A 19,681-nucleotide genomic window follows, 5' to 3' on the forward strand; every position below is an offset into this window, starting at 1 on the left:
CCAACCTAAAGACTTAATTTGCATTTACTGGATTACTCACTGAACACCTTTTCATGTTTACCTTCTTGACGTGGGCTTATTTTTGTCCATTGTATAAGTTTGTATCCTTCAACTTTGATGAATTTTCTTGAACTGTCTTTTTTGATTTCTTCCCCTTCCAGTTTCTCTGTTCTCTGTTTTTAGAACTCTTTTAGATATTAGACTTCCTGAATTGATTCTCTATCTTACTTTTTCTCTCCTATTTTCTATCTTACTGACCTTGAAAATTTTTTCAACTTTATCTTCCATTTCTTCCTTTAAATATGCTGTATTTTTTCTGCATACTCTATATTCATCCCTTTCTTACAGCATCCTAGTGTTTATCCTTCAGCTCTCTTTGATTCTCTTTGTTTATCCATCTTTGTCCTTCATCAGAGAGTCTTTCCTCAGATGTCAGGTGGTCCTTGGCTAACTGTTCATATTTATTTGGCACTAAAAAGCTGACTGGTAGTTCTGAAAGCTTGAAAGAAACCAGCCAAGTAGACGGTGATGTTTCTATTCTTAAGTCTTCACTTGGGCGGATCAGATTTCTAAGAGCAGAATTCTCCAGTCTCCTACCATGAAAAGGTACAACCCTTTTGAGAATCAGGTGACAAAGAAAGATAGAGGTTTCAATCTTCAGTATTAACAACTTTTCGCTTAATTTTCAGGATAGCACCTCTGCCTTCAACTCTGTCTGGTGTCCCTCTGTTCACTATCTCCTTGTTTTACCCTATCCAGAAAACCAGACTTCAGTCTTCCACCAGAGCCGGGAAGGGGTGGGACTGGAGACAGGATTGGAGAGGGTGGGGGGAATGTCTCACTGCTTCTTAAACAGACCTTCAACTGATTCATCTGTATTCATCCCACCTTCCAGAGCGTGCCAGGTTTAGTTAGGCACATTGACTTGCTTCTTTCACTGAAGGCAATTTACTGTGCCAAGGGAATGTCATCATGAGTTCGCGTATTTTAATACTTTTGCCCCATTTCACCATCCAGAATTCAATGACCAGATAGACAAAAGTAGTACCCTAACAAAGATTTCAGATGGAAAAAAGTATTTTTAAATTGTACATAGCTATGTTTTCTCTTCCTCAGCCTTTCATTTTTTAGTATTTAACTGAATGCCTCGTCATATTCTTGTTTCTGTTTTAGCTTTTCAGGGGTGTGTTTACGATTAGATAAATTTATGAGATGCTCGTATTTCATCATTAGATTACCATCTTTGATTTGGGTAAACAATACACAAATATATATTTATGACAAATAAAATTGTTCTTGTATGTTGGTTTCTGGAAATAGTTCTAACATCTTATTGTTAACTTAGACAAGTGTGTTGTATATGTTTCTTTGTTTGTTTAACAGAAAACATCTGTTAACTTGGAACTTTCCTTTGAAGAGCTATTTCCCAATACTTTGACCTCAAATCAGAAGTAATCTTGGTTTTAGAAAAAGTAAAGTAAAATCCCAAAGGCTATTCTTTTTAAAAAATTTTTTTTTCAACGTTTTTTATTTATTTTTGGGACAGAGAGAGACAGAGCATGAACGGGGGAGGGGCAGAGAGAGAGGGAGACACAGAATCGGAAACAGGCTCCAGGCTCCGAGCCATCAGCCCAGAGCCTGACGCGGGGCTCGAACTCACGGACCGCGAGATCGTGACCTGGCTGAAGTCGGACGCTTAACCGACTGCGCCACCCAGGCGCCCCAAAGGCTATTCTTTACACATACTTTCATCACTTTGTACCTCTAGACTGAATGTTTTGAGTACGATTTACTTTTAAAAAATAGAAAGGATGGTATTAAAGGTTTTGTTCATTTTTGAAAGCTAGATGTTAGAATTATATATTTTGAAATTCATCTGAATGCAATTGGGCACAGCATTAAACAGCTTTTTTAAACATGAAAACCAAAACCTGAAATCACAGGAGAAAAAGACACTTCTCGAAAGTGGTAATTATGTACAACAGTAGCAGTTCAAAGCAGATGATCCCAGTCTCTCTTTTCTATTCGTGAGCTACAGTACCACTTTGGAGAAAATGAATTTTGTTGAACTCTAACTAAGAGAGAGTTGGTCCTGTACAGCTTCAGACATGTTCACCAAAGAATGAACAGCTATTAAAAAGCGAGGGCAGATGCAGGTAATAAACACAAGAAAAGATGAAAAGAAGATTTTCCTGTAAAAATGGAGGAAAATGGTTTAGCTTCGACAGTTTTGACATATCAGTGCTCTCTAGTGTAGAGTTCAGCAGTTGTCCCCAGATCCATGGAACACGTCCTGCCGTCAGTATGGTTACATTGACTGACCTTTTGCCTTTGAATTCAGAGACCTGACTCACAAGTCACAGTGGAAAGACTCATTGCTTTTCCCTCCTCCACCAGCCCCCACTCTGCATTCTGCTATAGTTCTTGTCTGTCCACCCAGGCAGTATAAACTTTTCAGGGACATCTGAAGACAATTCACAAAGAGCTCCTCCTTGCCTTGTGTCGACTGCGAAATCAGCCAGGGCAGAGATATTCCGGTACAAGTTATTTGTGTTACCGGTTGTTTGTGGAGCCCCCTTCAGTGCATGTTTATTGATTCTCTTTTCTGTTCTACTTTATTGTTTCATGACATGTTCTGTCATTCTCTGCAGAGGCCTAACTAACAGAGAAGGAGAAAGAGAACTACCGTTCATTGAACCTAGTATGTACTTAGCTTTGACTTAAATACGCTTACGTAATCCTCCCAGCCATGTGGAGAAAGATAATGTTATTCCTGTTCTCTAGATGCAGAATCTGAAGAATGATTTTCTCAAATCAGCCAGCTAAAAAGTGGCAGATCCAGGATTTAAACCTATTCTTATACCAAAGTCTGAGGTTTTCTGTTAAACACTCAGGACCCACACTTGCCTTTCCTGGTCAAACCCTGTTTCAAGACTGCAAACGTGCTTTTGCACCGGACATAAGCAGTAGCTCTGAGACCTTAGTAAGCAGTGAGTTCCTTGGTTTTCATAGTGTGAGGGGAGTTGTTGGGTTCACTTGGTTTCATGAATCACTGCACAGAAATGTAATGTTTCTATATAAGGTTATGTACCTTTTTATAATATTTTAGAAATCAAACTAGGGGTTCCTGGGTGGTGCAGTTGAGAATCCAACTCTTGGTTTTGGTTCGGGTCACGATCTCACAGTTCATGAGTTTGAGCCCTGTGTCTGGCTCCACACTGCTGGTGTGGAGCCTGTTTGGGATTCTCTCTCTCCCTTGCTCTCCCTCCACCCTTCCCCCACTTGCATGTGCTTGCACATACTCTGTCTCTCAAAATAAATAAACTTAAAAAAAAACTTAAAAAACAAAAAAGATTTAAAAAACAAACTAAAGATGAATTCTTAGGGACCCCTGAGTGACTCAGTCAGTTAAGCGTCTGACTTCAGCTCAGGTCATGATCTCATTGTTCGTGAGTTTGAACCCCACATGGGGCTGTGTGCTGATAGCTTGGAGCCTGGAGCCTGTTTCGGATTCTGTATCTCCTTCTCTCTCTCTCTGTGCCCCTTCCTGGCTCTCACTGTCTCTTTCTCAAAAATAAATAAACATTAAAAATTTTTTTTCAAATAAATAAATAAATAAATAAATAAATAAAGATGAATTCTTTAAATTCCAGGGTGCTTGATAGAGCATGCAACTCTCTCTCTCCCTCTCTCTCTCTCTCTCTCCCTCTCTCTCTCTCTCTCTATCTCTCTCTCTATATATATATGTATATATATAATGTTATAATGTTATATATATGTTATATTATATATATGTTATATGTATGTTATGTTATATATATATATATAATGTTATAATGTTATATATGTGTTATGTCATATATATATATATATATATATATATATATATATATATATATATCTTATCTATCTTATCTTTGTGTTTGTCTATATCCTGTAGAGGTAATCAAGGGAACAGGAACTTTATTATGAACCACCTAATATTTAACAGAATTCCTGGGTGTGTGGTTGAATGATAGTTTGTAAGTGGTAAACTTTTCCAAGAAAGGATCCTTTCTTTGCCTTTAGATTCAGCATCTCTGCTTTTCTGGCTCTTTTGTAGAATAGACACATCCATTCCCCACCTTGCTCAAAGATTTTCTATCATGCCTTTCAAATCACAGAAGGGAAGGAGACTCCGTTGATGTAAACTGTGATGCTGTTCTTTATGTAACTTCCCAAGGGAAAGAGAGGGCTGTACAGGCTAGGCAATGAGAGGGTATGGCTCCTTTAGTAAAAATAATGCAGCTTTCCTAAAAAGTCAATCATAATTCCAAAATGGAAATTCATTTTCTTGTCCTCTGAGGTTACATTTTAATCAGCCCATATTATGAGTTACTTTAGTTATTGGATCAGGTTCCTTAAGACTGGAAGTTTGAGGGGCGCCTGGGTGGCTCAGTCGGTTGAGCGTCCGACTTCAGCTCAGGTCACGATCTCACGGTTCGTGAGTTCGAGCCCCGCGTCAGGCTCTGGGCTGATGGCTCAGAGCCTGGAGCCTGCTTCCGATTCTGTGTCTCCCTCTCTCTCTGCCCCTCCCCCATTCATGCTCTGTCTCTCTCTGTCTCAAAAATAAACATTTAAAAAAAAGTTTAAAAAAAAAAATGGAAGTTCGACTGGACCGGAAGTCCAGAGCTGACGTGCAGGTTGAGGAGGAATTGGGAGTTGCACGCTGGGTCTCTTCAGGTTGCTGTGATAAACAGAAAAGCACAAACTTACTTAGTCTTTTTTGCCCGATGCCTAGAGGTAGCCAGGAAATCCTCTCCTTAGCTGGGGTAGCAATAGGCCCATTGTGAAGCGTCCTAGACCAGCTCTTTCAGTCTCCCCACACTCACCCAGGTGAGGCCAAGAACGCCATCATCCCTTCTGCCCTACACTCCCATACTGTTCGGATTTTAGAATAAATGTGAGTGACAAGTGCCTACCACCATTGCTTGGATAGTCTTTAGTTTAAGTGCCACACGCACTGTGAAATCATAAACCCCTGAAGGAGTAAAATGGTCTAATCCCTCATTGAAATGTCTCTGAACACACCTGAGCTATAAAAGGACTTAATGTTTAACAGTGCTGAGTGATTATTGTTTTAAGACTCTTACAAAAATTATAAAGTGGCCTTCCATGTGTATTACTCAAAAAACAGATAATATGTCTTAACAGAAAGGAAATAATAAAAACAGTATATTAAACTGAAAGAAACTTTTATATTTAACTTTGGTGTAGAAATTTTACCTTCTACTTTTTTAGACTTACATTATAATGAAAATTTACTTAGGAGAAATATGTCTATAACATTACAGGAAAATGACCAGTGGGAAATTGGAATTATATGGATCATTCACTTGAGTATAAATCAAAATATAATTGCTTTTAAAGGACCAAAGGTGGATAAATTTTATTATAGTAGAAGGACCATCATGGATAGAATGCCAGGTTCTAGATTCAATAATTACTAAAGTTCAATTTGAACTACAGAAACAGAGATACCTCAGGCCATTATAAAAAATTATTTTGTTTCCTTTTTTAAGGATAAATTAAAAGTAGAATCTTAAGTTGGTAAGTCCTGTCTTTCTGGAATATAATCAATACCAGAATAATATTGTTGTGAAAGTTTGGAGTCCTAATTAAACATTTTACTTTGGTATTAAACACGGTAATATTTTGGTATTTAAGTTCACCTCTGTTCTGTGTATTTGGGGGTCTTTTTTGTTGTTGTTCTGTGTATTTTTAACAGTGAAATTAAATACATCCTCTCTGACTTGTTTTGTTTTTAATTAGGCTCACTTGGGATTGCCTTTGGGAGACCATGATACTGGCTCTTGGTGCCTTTTGGCATCCCCTTTCATAAAATCAGGAGGCAAAATACTGAAATTATCAAAAGAGTAAACCATTATTCTCCGGTTTTTAAAGTATGTCACCAAAACATGACCCAAAAGTGAGAACAGATCTAGAGTCCATTCGTTTATGACTTCTGTGCCCTATATATATTGCTGACGTTTCTTGCCTCGACTCAACATGCAGACACAGAAAAATGACTATGTAAAAGGAAAGAGCAAGTCATTGACTCATGGCTAGAAATCGCAGAAGTATGTTTCTGTTGCCATCCTGCCTTACTGTGTGGTTCAGGTTCTGGACTCAGCTGTGCTTTAAATGATTGCTGGCATTGTACTTACGTGAGCCCATTAAATGGGGCTTTCTCATTAAAAGACATGAATGCTGGGGTCTAAAGCATGTTGAATATTTTTATTGATCGACTTGAAGAGAACATGTTAAAGAAATTTCATCTATTATGGAGTTGACTAATTGAATATAGAATGTGCTCTAATAGGATATAAGCTTTATTTTCCTTCACTTTTCCTACAGGTTAATGAAGTGGTTTAAAAAGATAAACAAGAACATTGTTTCCCTTCTAGAGTAGGAATGCTTTTAGCTAGTTATCCCCAGTTGTTGCAAGTTTATTCTTTGTGTTCACAAGTTTTATTTTCTGTATTCCAGACGATTCATAGAGATTAGCCACAGTTTATTTAACAAAGAAGACACACACAAAGCAATAGTTTTTTTTTTGCTCTTTCTCTTTTTTTTTTTTTTCAGAAAGAATTCACTTGCTTACTTTTCTTAAAAACATCTTTCCCATTTCATTGAGGCAGATTTGGAAGTCAAACCAGAAACTTCAGGCTCTACTACGATGGAAAGCACTTCGTTGGGGAGAAGCGCTTTGAGTCCATCCACGATCTGGTGACTGATGGATTGATTACTCTCTATATTGAAACCAAGGCAGCAGAATACATTGCCAAGATGACGATAAACCCAATTTATGAGCACATAGGATACACAACCTTAAACAGAGAGCCAGCATACCAAAAACATATGCCAGTCCTGAAAGAGACACATGATGAGAGAGATTCTACAGGCCAGGATGGGGTGTCAGAGAAAAGGGTAAGCTACCATGAAACCACACTTTATCTTCTTCTGTTTGGGGTCCGTATAAAAAAGCCATTATTGCCAGAAGAGATTGACTTCTCCACAGAGCTTTGAAAAAGATGTGCGTTTCCCTAATGTCACTGGTTTCTGTGGTGCTGAACTTTGCATATATCTAATTCTTGTTCAGTTATGTCAGGTATATATTTGTGCTCCGTATTATTTCCTATTTTATCAGTTTCATGGTTTTAAAACTATGTTGAAAAAAAAATGTCCCCTGATTAAAAAAAAAAAAAAAAAGCTCAGGGCTTTGGGTCAGAAGCAGGACTACGGTCAAGAAAAGAGAGCTGTATTACATGAGAAATTGAGGGGGTCGCATAATCTATCAAAACTACTTTTTTATTCCCGTTATAAATAGTTCCGTTCTTTAGCAAAATGATATATAGCCATGCTTTAAAGTACATAGGATTAAATTCAGTCTATCGATAACTTTTACTATTTTGGGAATCAGTCAGTCTTGAGTAACAGGAGTGTTTATCTCCTTCGGGACCCTTAAGAATTAATTGAATCAGAAAGATTTATTTTAATTACAAGAGACAATTTAAGTTTTTCCTTTGTCACATTTTAGTTGTAATATGTTTAAAGTTAACATCAGAAGTTTCAATTCCTTGGCATTACTATTTGCTTTGGAAAATGATCCCTAGCTGCCTCTTTAGCCCTCAGAAAAAGAGTGAGAGAATTTCTTGATGTTTTACATTGTATGGGATTTAGCTGGGAGAATTTTATGTATTCTAATTGGAATTGTGTTATTCACTCTAATATTCTTGAGGCTCTCCCGCGGCCATATTAAAGAAATGCAGTATTATATAGTGATTTGAGCTTGGATTGTGTCACCAAATAGATTTGTGCACAAATTCTACCATTTTACCAGTTGTGTGAACTTACTTCGTGTCACTGAATTTCTCTGTGCTTTGATGTTCTCATTTGTAAAATTATAATCAAACTGTTGTGAGGATTGATTGAAGGAGATAGTATGTGCAAAATAGTCAAACAGCGACAGGCACACAGTAAGCACTCATGAGTTTGGTGGTGACGTTACTGTGACAGCTATATTACCTCAAGGCGGTATCCTAAAATACTTGCAGTTATCTTGAAGTATTTAGGCACAGAATGGAAATTTAAAATGTTCATTGTCTAGCCTAAATTTTAGTTTCTGGCAAATCTAACTCAAAGTAGCATTTTGCGGCTACAGCAAACCCAACATTTTAAATTACAGACTGTAGAAACTTTGTAGAAAAAGGTTTTTCATGTATTCGTGTTTGTTAGGAACCCTAATCTTTTTTGGAAGTAACCAGAATGTAGAATCCTGATTGCTTGCCATATTTAATATTGTTCTTTTCACTCTCTAGTTCCCATTTTCTCACTTTTGGTTATTTTCTATTCATGATATTTTTCAGTCATGCTCGTATTTAAGTATCTCTAATACTGACAATGCATTTTATGCAGATGTGATAGAATATTCTAAGTCAGCATTTGTGAGTGTGTTTAAAATGTGTCCATGTGAGGTTTTTAGAGTTGATCGGCCAAATGATGACCTTTGCTAATGTGTTTTGGATATACTTTTCAAAATCAAGAGACTCGAACTAAAGACACGGCTGTTTCCCACTGGGCTAGTCGTTTCACCTCCTAGAGTCTTGGTTGTCCCTCCTACAAAGTGAAAGTAGCATTCACAGAGGAAAGAGACTGAGGTAGACGATGTCTGGAGGACCCTTTTAGCTCTAGGATCCGTGATTCCCCGTGTATTCTGGCAGCAGCACCTGTGATGGTACATGGTCTGGATTGCCTGCTGCTGATGGCCACTGATGGCCACATAGAGTGAGGTAGCTAGCACCGGAAAGTATTTCTCTCCAGCGGTACATAGTTAAGGATCATGGAAAAAAAAAAAAAAATTCTCTTTGCTTTAAACTGCATGCATCTTAAATCTAGTTGGCTTAAAATCTACTCACTCAAAAATAGATTTATTTTATTTATAGGTGTCATCCAACAGGACAGGGATGATGACCTGTTCAGGAGCTTGAAACATTGATTCCCTGTCACAGTTGATGACATTTGTAAGTAAAGACAATCGTGTTTCATTGATTTCAAATATCGCTTGACACAAGTATGATTTAATAAGTATTTTACTGGATCCTGAATAGCTAAAGTCCCTCTTGTCCGGGAGGGGCTTACCTTTTCCTAAGAGGCAAAAGTGGTGATTTCGCAGGAGTTAGGATGCTGGTGTGGAAAGGTTGCTGGTATTGGAGTTCAGAGCTAGGTTCCAGTTCTGCTACAGGAATTGATTTCATGTGTCACTTTGGACAGACTGCTTCACTTCTCTGAGACTGTGTTTCCCCGCCTTTAATAAGAGGGCTTTGGGCCAGATGATCTCCAAGATGTGGTTCTTGTTATAGTCTGTGATCCTTCAAGGAGTGTAGGTGTTGTAAAAGGCAGAGAACATAGGACAGAAATAGCACCGAAGTCTGGTCTTGAAAGGTGAGATCTATTTTTAGCTTATCTACCAACTAATTGTGTGACTTTGGGACAATCCCCTAGCCTGTCTGGACTTCAGATTCTTCACAGATAAGGGTTTTTCTCTAAAACAGTAATTTTACAATTGTTACAGTTTTGCTTACTGCAAAAAGGGCTCTGTGCTCAAATAGGCTTGCTGAAAAAAAATTTTTTTTTAACTTACCTATTTCTTTTCTGTAGTCTTCTCAGTTTCGCTAATGACCTAATAATATGTGTTATGACTCTCCAAGAGTGTTCCCAGACTTCCCTGAAGCGCCTCGCCACTCTTCAGAAAATTATTCAGGAAAATAATATTTCACGAAATCTACTTGGGGAAATTCTGAATCAGATATCTCTTAAGGTCTTTCCTCCTTCTAAAATTAAAGGAGGAGAATGCCATGCATGTTTTATTTTTCAGTCCTTAAGTGTAAGTTGAGCATCTGAGCTTTGTGGAAGGTTATCAGGATGGTTTGATAGCCTTAAAGTTTTTTGCCACAGGAAGTGAATCCTGAAGGTCCCTAGCTGTCCCTAGGAAAGCTCGTGGCATATTCTGAGGGCGGAGATTTCTTTTCCAAGTGACATCTGTGTCATTTTTTCATTAACTCTCCAATTCCTTCTCCAGCTTGAAATATCAACCAGAAACTTGAATTTCTTTTCAAAAAGTATTAAGAGAAATTTAGTCACGAAGTGGTAGCCTGTTCAAAAGCCAGAGTTCCTTCTCTTCTAAAATGGCTTAACTGTAGTATCCACACTGGCCATGAACCCGGCTTTTATTAGTTACTTTTTCAAAATTTATCTTGGAACTGTATTTGAATAGTTTCTTTCTCCAAGTAGTAAATGTCATATGTTTGCTTCAACAGATATTGGACCAATGGCTGAATGCAACAATTTTTATGATAATTTTATACTTATTAATAATGTAATTTCAAATTCTCCAAAGCCCTGCTTTAGAACATGTCTCATAGCTGTTAATAATATAAACTGCCAATATAAAATGCAATATAATTTGCATTTCAGAAACTGTGCTAGGAGTCAGAACTCAGAATCTAGCCAGGACCTCATTTCTTTAGAATCTAGTCTTCTAAGCCCCAAACCTGCCTCACATGTAAGAGTGACCTGTGATGGCAAGGGGGTGCAAAATCCATTTGTTGGTTTTATGGAACTTCACCAAGCCAAATAACCTATATGTGTCTGTATGTGTATATATGTGTTTTTTTCTTCCCCTGGAAGTTTGGAATGATTGCAATGCTTGGCATACTGTCATATTATTTTATTCTTCAGGAATTTCTTTTACATTTAAATTCCACTTTTTAAAGACTTCTTTGGGAATCACCAGACTGCATATGTACTGAAAAACCTTGTGAAGTTTGAAGTTTAAATGTAATCAGGGCCCTGCCAAAAAACTGCTATAATATCTACTGGACTTCTTTTGGCATCTCCATAAAATGATGGGAGTCTTTGTCCCTGGGAATGGCAAAAGGGGCCCAGGCAGTCTGGTCTGCTAATTGTCTTATTCTCCCACGAAACAGCTCTCCTAAATGTTTTTACTTTGCTTAAAAAATATGTAGCTAGCACATTATTTGTATCCCTATAATCTCAGTGTAGAAATCAGCGGGGAAAGCCATACTTAATCATTGCGAAAGTAACCATATCAGAGGAGGGAGTACCATGAAGCAATCTGTAGAAAACTGTTCTTTGACTTTATACCTTACCACTTTTTAAAGCCTATCTTTTCCGGGGCACCTGGGTGGCGCAGTTGGTTGAGAGACCGACTTCGGCTCAGGTCATGATCTCACAGTTCGTGGGTTTGAGCCCGGCGTCAGGCTCTGGGCCGACAGCTCAGAGCCTGGATCCTGCTTCCAATTCTGTATTTCCCTTTCTCTCTCTCTTCCACTCTCCTGCTCGTTGTCTCTCTCTCTCTCTCTCTCTCTCAAAAAGAAGTAAACATTAAAAAAAATAAAGCCTGTCTTTTGCTTCTTCTTCCTTATTCTTCCCCAACTTGTGCTCCTGTTGTTCATCTGCTTCCTAACCCTGCCTTTATCCATATCCATTCCTCTCTCCCCTGGTCAGATTTACATGCTCACACTTCCATTGTGGCTGAAGGTTAGGATGAGTTGTTCCAGGGGAGAACAGGCACTCGGAGAACTGCCAGATTTGCCCAGGATCACCTATTTGTATAAAGAAGCCAATTTAGTCATTTGTGAGAAAGACTATAGTTGCCCTACAGAACGTCTAATAGTGGGTTTGTCTTCTCTAAGTATCCTTCTTTTTTTTTTTTTTTTTTTTTTAAATTTTTTTTTTTTTTAACGTTTATTTATTTTTGAGACAGAGACAGTCAGAGCATGAACGGGGGAGGGGCAGAGAGAGAGGGAGACACAGAATCGGAAGCAGGCTCCAGGCTCTGAGCCATCAGCCCAGAGCCCGACGCGGGGCTCGAACTCACGGACCGCGAGATCGTGACCCGGGCTGAAGTCGGACGCTTAACCGACTGAGCCACCCAGGCGCCCCTCTAAGTATCCTTCTTAAGAATCAAGTAAAGTTAAAAATCCTACATAGTCAGTATATAAGTATATATTTGTCTGTGTGGTTTTGAGCAAGCCCTAAGTCTCCCTGGGTCTCAATTTGCCTCAGTCTCTAAAATGAAGATTATGGATTCCATTATACTGGTGGTTATGAATATTCATGAAATTTTATAAAGTGGCCTTCCTCGTATGTAATGCATTATTGACTTTGGGATCAGAGCCATCACCAACCAGATGCCCATTCGTGGGTCTGAGTACTGTTCCCCGAGCCTTTGCTGGAAACAGCATGTTCAGGTTTCTCCTCAGGATCCATCTTTTCATTGCTTGAAGTGCCCTCCTTGTTCACGACATAACATCAAACAGCTCCAAATTGCTTCATCCAACAGTGGAGTTTCTCTTTTAGTAATACTAGAATGCCTCTAATTGTGTCTAAACAGGAAGCATGTCTTTGCCCAATAATATGCTAAGGATTTTTAAGGCTAGAATATGTTATTTTTTATGGTATTTGAATTTTAGTATTGACCAGTATTTTAACTCTACTTTCCCTGAATGTAAGACAATTAAAGTCTTCTGCTTCTCTGCCTGTCAGTGAACTTTTATTGAAGGTGCATCCCATGTTGAGTCCATTAGCAAGCATCTCTCAAATTTCCCCGAACTTCCGATTATTCTCCTAACTCCAGCTAGGCAAACCCTCTCCTTCCTTGGCCTTAACATCTTCACGTTTCACTTTCTAGATAGTCTTCTATGAGCTATCTATCTAAATAGATTTGTGGTTTTACTCAAGAGTAATCTTGGAACATAAATAAGTAAAGAGCATTGCAAAAATATCATCCCCATGTCTTCTTCAGTATCCATGAACACTGACTCATCTCCTATGAAAATTAATTGCATTTAATTCAACATCTATTGCATGCCTCCTGTTTGTAAGGAAACAGGCTAGACTCTGGAAGGGATAAAAGATGTACAAGATAGAAGCCCTGCCTCAAAGAGACCCTGCCTTATATGTTAATGTTTTCATTGTTTCCACCCTAATTAACTAGCAATTAGGCATCTTGATAGCAAGAGGCTACCTGCCTATATCATCTGAAGAGTACTGCAGTTCAGTAAGTATTAAGTTGGACTTGCTCTGATGTGAGTTTGCTTCTCTAATAGCCCAGCAGATCACAGAAAACACTTTTGTAGACAAGAACACTACTTTTTCAGAATCATAGATCAGAAATTAATAGGACATTCTGGCATTCCACTCCAGTTTCAAGGCTTTAAACCCCCCGTGTTGTTACACTTCCCGTTCAGCACTTTGGATTTTATATTAATGGTTGTTGACTGACTACATGAACAAATGAGTGTATTTTATGAATTCAGCCAAATCCAAGAAAGAAAAATATAGTCACTCAAGTTGATTTGATACTTTATATTATTTTTCCTTTAAGAACTCAGAGTCCTTAGCATGTCTCTGTGAGGTAGGGATGGCCATTCCTTATTCCATAGCTAGAGCATCTGAGGAACAGAAAAATTGTGATATGAAATAGTTTGTGAAATGTGGTGGCTAGATGCACGTCTTCGGGGATATGTGCCAAGAAGCCAAGATGGTTAGAGAAGTGGCATCTCCCCAAACTCATGGTTATATCAGTCATGTGTTGGGACAGTGTGGACCCCACCAGAGAATCTCATACTTAAAATGATTAAAGAAAACTCAAAGGGGGCCCCGGACATTTGTTGCATGAATCTCCTCTGTTCCTCCATCTTATCACCCACAGAAAGGATTAGTAATTAAAAGCCATTAGGGAAAACCAGATGGAAAGATGAAAACGGAAGTAAACATCAAATCCTCAGCTCCAAAAACCAGGCCAACGGAAGACCAAATTGTAATTTACCAAGCCAGCTGCAGTTTTGGAAGATCTCTGTATATGAGCCAATTTAACAAATAAAATAAGTCTTAAATTACTGGCTTGAGGGTTGGAAAAGGAAGCTGTTAGAGATTGTTTCACAATTGCTATTTCAGAGTCTCCAGCATTTTGGTGAGGAAAGAATCATTGGTGGCCTCTCCATTTAACTCTGAAACAGAAATCAGCTCTGGTGGCTTTAGGAGTGATAGCATTTGGGTACAAAGTGAGTGAGACTATCAAGCAATCATCTGGCTTTCCCATGTTGCCCACAAACCAATTCTCTGGGCAATTCTAAAATAAAACTTTCCAGTTTCAATAAATGCTTTTTTTTTTTAATTTTTAATGTTTATTTGTTTTTGAGAGAGACAGAGAGACAGAGAGAGCATAAGTGGGGAAGGTACAGAAAGCGAGGGAGGCACAGGATCCAAAGCAGGCTCCAGTCTCCGAGCTGTCAGCACAGATCCTGACGGGGGTTCAAACTCACAAACTGAATTCATCACCTGAGCTGAAGTCCGACACTCAACCGACTGAGCCACCCAGTTGCCCCTCATTTCAATAAATCCTTACATTAGATCTCATCCTAAATGATTTGGATCTGTAATTTTTTCTTGGGCCTTTTGCTCCATCCTATTTCCCTTTATCCTTGGCGTACTTTCTCTTTCCCTAATATTTAGACCTCTCAGAGACTCACAGATCATGCCCTGAGCCTTTCCTTACCCGAGTTGTGAGACCTTAATTGTTTTAAATGGCCTCATAAGTTAGTCCTTAACTCTTCTTGGGTCTCCTTTGAGTTACTGCACCCGGTCAAAAATGCTCAAACCTGAGCATTATATTGCAAAAATAGATTCTTTCAGTAAGACATTCTAGACCTCTGTAATCAACTGATCGTGTCCTTGTTTATGTGATTCCTTTTAAGTGTGCTGCTATGTTATTTCATTGTTTTGCTCAGTAACTTGAATGAATCAGCTCTATTATCCTGTATTTCCTCAGGTTCTAAAGACATCCAGTGAAAATTCACTAAATGCTGTAGGTTTACTGATGAACTAAAATTTTACAACTTAAACACTATTTTTGGTAATTTCTTTCTTTTCCTGTTTTAGGAAGCTCTTTTATTTTTGGTTTTATTTTTCAAATTTTAATTCCAGTATAGTTACATACAGTGTTATGTTAGTTTCAGGTGTACAATATAGTGATTCAATAATTCTATACATCACTCAGTGCTCATCATGATAAGTGTACTCTTAATCCCCATCACCTGTTTCACCCGTTTCCCCCCCTCACCGCCCCCCCGTAAACATCTGTTTGTTGTATACAGTTAAAAGATAGTTTCTCTATAGGTTTTTGGTTTGTTTTTTTTTCTTCATTTGTTTTTTTAAATTCCACATATCAGTGAAATCATATGGTATTTATCTTTCTCTAATTTCACTTAGCATTATGCCCTCTAGCTTCATCCACATCACTGCAATTAGCAAGATTTGATTCTTTTTTATGGCTGAATCATATTCCAGTGTGTGTGTGTGTGTGTGTGTGTGTGTGTGTGTACACACTACATCTTCTTTATGCATTCATCTATCAATGGACACTTGGGCTGCTTCCATAATTTGGCTATTGTAAATAACGCTGCAGTGAACATAGGGGTGCGTATATCTTTTCGAATTAGTGTTTTTGTATTCTTTGGGTAAATATCCGGTAGTGTGATTACTGGGTCATAGAGTAGTTCTGTGTTTAACTGAGGCACCTCCACACCATTTTCCACAGTGGCTGTAGCAGTGTGCATTCCCACCAACAGTGCATGAGGGTCATCTTTGATAATTTCTAAATTAGTCCAGTTTGTACTTATTGACCAACATTGTTTGATTAAAAACAAACAAACCACCTTTAGTATAAAATTCCTCTCCAAAAGCAGAAGCTTTTATATGAATTGCAGATTATGTAGCACCATCTAAGAGATTTACACCTTTCTTTCTTTCACCCACTCAGCAGAAGGAGATCCTCGTCATGGGTATAGTTTGCTTAATAACTTTAGAATGACTTGGGGTTGCTGCTCAAGTTCATAGTCAGGAAAAAAAGACTATATAGTTCCCCTATCCCTGGAGAAAGTTCTGTTTTTCCTCGCAATGGGGAAACCGCAAATGAACAAGCCCATATCTCTTTATAGGCTTATTTTCTAAGAATTTTTTGTAAGTCAACTTTATTGCAGTATAATTTATATGCAATAAAATGCACACAGTTATGTGTCTAGTTTGATGAGCTTTGACAAATACACATACCTATGTAACCACCACTGTAATCAAATACAGAACATGCCATTACTCCATGAAGTTCCCCTAGTGTCTCTTTGTAGAAAATCGTACCTCCACCCCCCGGTCCTAATGCAACCACTGGTTAGATCTCTATCAGGACAAGAACTTATTTTTATAAGTATTGATATGAAGGTGGCATTCTTTTTAATGTTTTAGTTTTCCACATGTATAGCACTTTTTACCTTCATTTTCTATTTATTATAAGTACATCATCTTACTTACCTTTTTTTAAAGTTTATTTATTTATTTATTTTTTTGGAGAGAGAGAGAGAAAGAATCCCAAGCAGGCTCTGCCCTATCAGTGTGGAGCTCACTGTGGGGCTCGATCCCATGAACCGCGTGATCATGACCTGAGCCGAAATCAGGAGTTGGACACTTAACTGACTAAGCCACCCAGGTGCCCGTAAATACCTACCTTCTTATCTTGCTTTTAGATGTAAAATTTCTCAAGTCATATTATTTTAGAGAAATATGGGCAACAAAAGAATGACGGATGTTTAGTATCGATTGCAAGGCACTGTGACTTGTTGATGGTTTCACTCCTATCATTATGGGCTTTTCACTTTTTCGTCTATGATAAGAACTTCAAAAATGTGGGAACACAATGAGAGAGGATTCTTAGGGAGGAAGGTCTTCTCTGCTCTGTTGGGATCTTGGACCTGAGCCAGAAGCACTCAGCCAGCTCTCCTTTAATCACTGCCATCTCTTGGCCCTTCCTCTCGGGAATAGGTCCCATGGCAGATGCTAGTCACAGTCACAGTTGATAGGAAGTACAGCGTCCCCGACTCTCTGAGTGGGAAGCGTACCACATGGTACCAAGTATCACAATGAGAAAAACTACCATTTCTGCTTCCTCTTTGCAGTTTGCTCAGATGGGAAAAGGTGTTCTTTGTGGCAGTGGTATGATTTCAGAACTATTGAGACCACTAGAGCATTTAGACATGTCTCCCTATGATCCTTGAAAGCTTGCAGGTACAACCCACTCAAGAATCCTGAAGACTGGAGTTCTGCTCTTCTCGTTCCCAGGTGAAGAGTGATAATCTCTTGTCTGACAAACTCCTACGTGTGGACTGTGGGTTGTATAAAATCCTGGAGAAATGATTTTAAGTTTTCTCCTGGCGCCCTCAGACAAAACTATTGGAATATGAGTGAATGGGGGGAATGTTAATAGATGCAGAACCTTGACTCCACCCTAATTCCTTAAAAGTAGATTTAAGAATTTACATAGGAATTTTAGTAATCTCTTGCAGTGCAGTTTGACTAGAGTAGGGTCTCCAGTGAACCAGAACTGTTCTCGAAGCCTCAGGAACTCAAAAACCTTGTGACCCTCTTTTAGAATTCGGCATGGTTTGTTGGCCACCTTCTTGAGGTCTGCTGCTTCCTAAGGCTGGGAGGACTGGGTATAGTGGTGGAGGGGGAAGAGCACTAGAGTTCTGCTTCTGCTTCTACTTCTGAATAGAAGCAGAGTAGAGAAGAACTGTAGAAATGTGTTATGTACACTGACTAGTATACCATGTTATGCCTGTATGTGTATATGTGGTATTTGTGAACCAGTCCACTCATGTGACCTAAAACTGTCCTTAAATTTCAAAACAAGGAATCATGTGTTGATGTATCTAATTAATGAATTTAAGAGCGTTTACTCCCCTACTCTTAAGGAAATACGCGTTCTTTATAAAAAATCTGAAAAATAGGCACTAAAAAGAAAAGAGGATTATTCATAGCCTCACCATCCACAGTGTATGTCAACATTTTGATAGATTTCCTTCAAGCCTTCCTGTGCACAGATTATTTTAAATTTTTATATTTTTACTGTACAAGTAATCCTTGTTCATTTCCTACAAAAATTAAAAAAAACATTTAAAAACTAGCATTAAATTCACACCAAATCCCATTGTTGATGGATAACATAACCAACAATATTCTGTTTATTCTTCTAGAGTGTGTGTGTGTGTCTGTATGAGAGAGAGGAAAGGAGAGAGGAGAGAGAGAAAACATGTTTCTTCTATATAAACTCCTTTGTAATTTGCTTTACTATTAGGTTATGAAAAATCTTTCCACGCGAATAATGCTCAATTGTTTTAAATGTCTACATAACATTCCTTTATTTTAATGTTTATTTTTTTAGAGAGAAAGAGGTAGAGAGCCAGTGGGGGAGGGGCAAAAAAAGAGGGAGACAGAATCCCAAGTAGGCTCCACGCTGCCAGAGCAGAGTCTGATGTGGGACTTAAACTCACGAAGCACGAGATCGTGACCTGAGCCAAAATCAAGAGTCGGACGCTTGACTGACTGAGCCACCCAGGCGCCCCTGTGTAACATTACATTGTGTTTATATGCAGTAATTATTCAACCAATCTCTTAATATATTTTTCATTCACTCATTTTATGAATATTTATTGAATACAGCTCATTTGGGCTACCGTGCCCAATACCAATCAAGACAACTTTGGATCTTCTCATGAAGCTAATTTTCTGTCTTATACACCGAGAATATTAAAAAGAAACTTGAAGATTATCCTCATGTTTTAAATGATGATATGTTGGTTCAGAGAGGAAAATTCTTCTGGCCAGGAAATTTTGTTGTTAAGTGATTGGTAACCAGTGGTTTTTTTCCTGCATGCTATGTTTTTATAATAATGAATCTTCCTTAAGTATTTTTTTAAAATATTAAATAAAAATGGTTCCTTTGCTTATTCAGATTAGCATAATTTAGATTATACTAGTCATTTTAATAGATTTTCCAATTTAGATTTTTGTTTATTCTTGTAAATGGCTTTTCCCCTTCAAATATGAGATTTTTTTTTCCAGAATATTTAATGCTCTAAAAATCAGTATTTCTTCAGGAATAATGATAACTGACCAAAAAATTTAAATTTATAAGTTATTTGGGGGGTAACTTAAAAAAACATACACAGTTGGAATAGTCTTTATCTTTAAAATGGAGAAGACCTGAAATCATTGTTTCACTATATGCTAATTTGGATGTAAATTAAAAAAAATTAAAAATAAAATTTAAAAAAATCTACGTGCAAAAAAAAAGTAAATAAATAAAATGGAGAAGACTTTCATGTGAAAAGCATATTTCTCCACTTGTTGAATATGGAGAGTTGCATCTTAGCTTCGTATGTAATCACAGCCACACTTGTCTGCTCTTTGAAATTCCTTGGTTCTAAATTAATGAAGCAATTTGAGGGGAAAGGATTTCCATAGCTTATATCTGCAGTGTGCACCGGAGGATGGGGAGGTGAGATTAGCTAAAACTATTATTTAAGTCAGAAAGAACTATTTTGATATCTTGTGGACGTAACATTCTAATTACTGTATATTTCAAATGTGAATAGTGAATTCCCTTCATCTCCTTATAGACAAAGCCCCCCAAAATGCCCCTGCCTACTTAGAGAATGTGACAAATACTTTTATTTGGAAACTGTTTATTGTTCCTGAGGAGGGGGTAAGTTTTTCATATATATTT

The 19,681-nt window shown here is 38.0% G+C and overlaps 1 protein-coding gene across 3 annotated transcripts in view; it reads left to right on the forward strand.

The window, feature by feature from the left end:
* The window catches only part of CHN1 (chimerin 1), a 204,738-nt gene that overhangs the window by 110,516 nt on the left and 74,541 nt on the right, over positions 1-19,681 (forward strand). For 2 of the 3 annotated variants that reach the window (XM_058713484.1, XM_058713492.1), the window contains one exon: positions 6,681-6,969. In XM_058713484.1, coding sequence (XP_058569467.1) covers positions 6,681-6,969 — 289 coding nt within the window. Of the gene's footprint in view, positions 1-6,680; positions 6,970-9,038; positions 9,063-19,681 lie in introns of those variants that run through there. The other variant, XM_058713497.1, reaches the window with a different exon arrangement.

Source organism: Neofelis nebulosa, chromosome 2 (genome assembly GCF_028018385.1).
Source record: "Neofelis nebulosa isolate mNeoNeb1 chromosome 2, mNeoNeb1.pri, whole genome shotgun sequence".
In the NCBI taxonomy this organism is placed as follows: domain Eukaryota; kingdom Metazoa; phylum Chordata; class Mammalia; order Carnivora; family Felidae; genus Neofelis; species Neofelis nebulosa.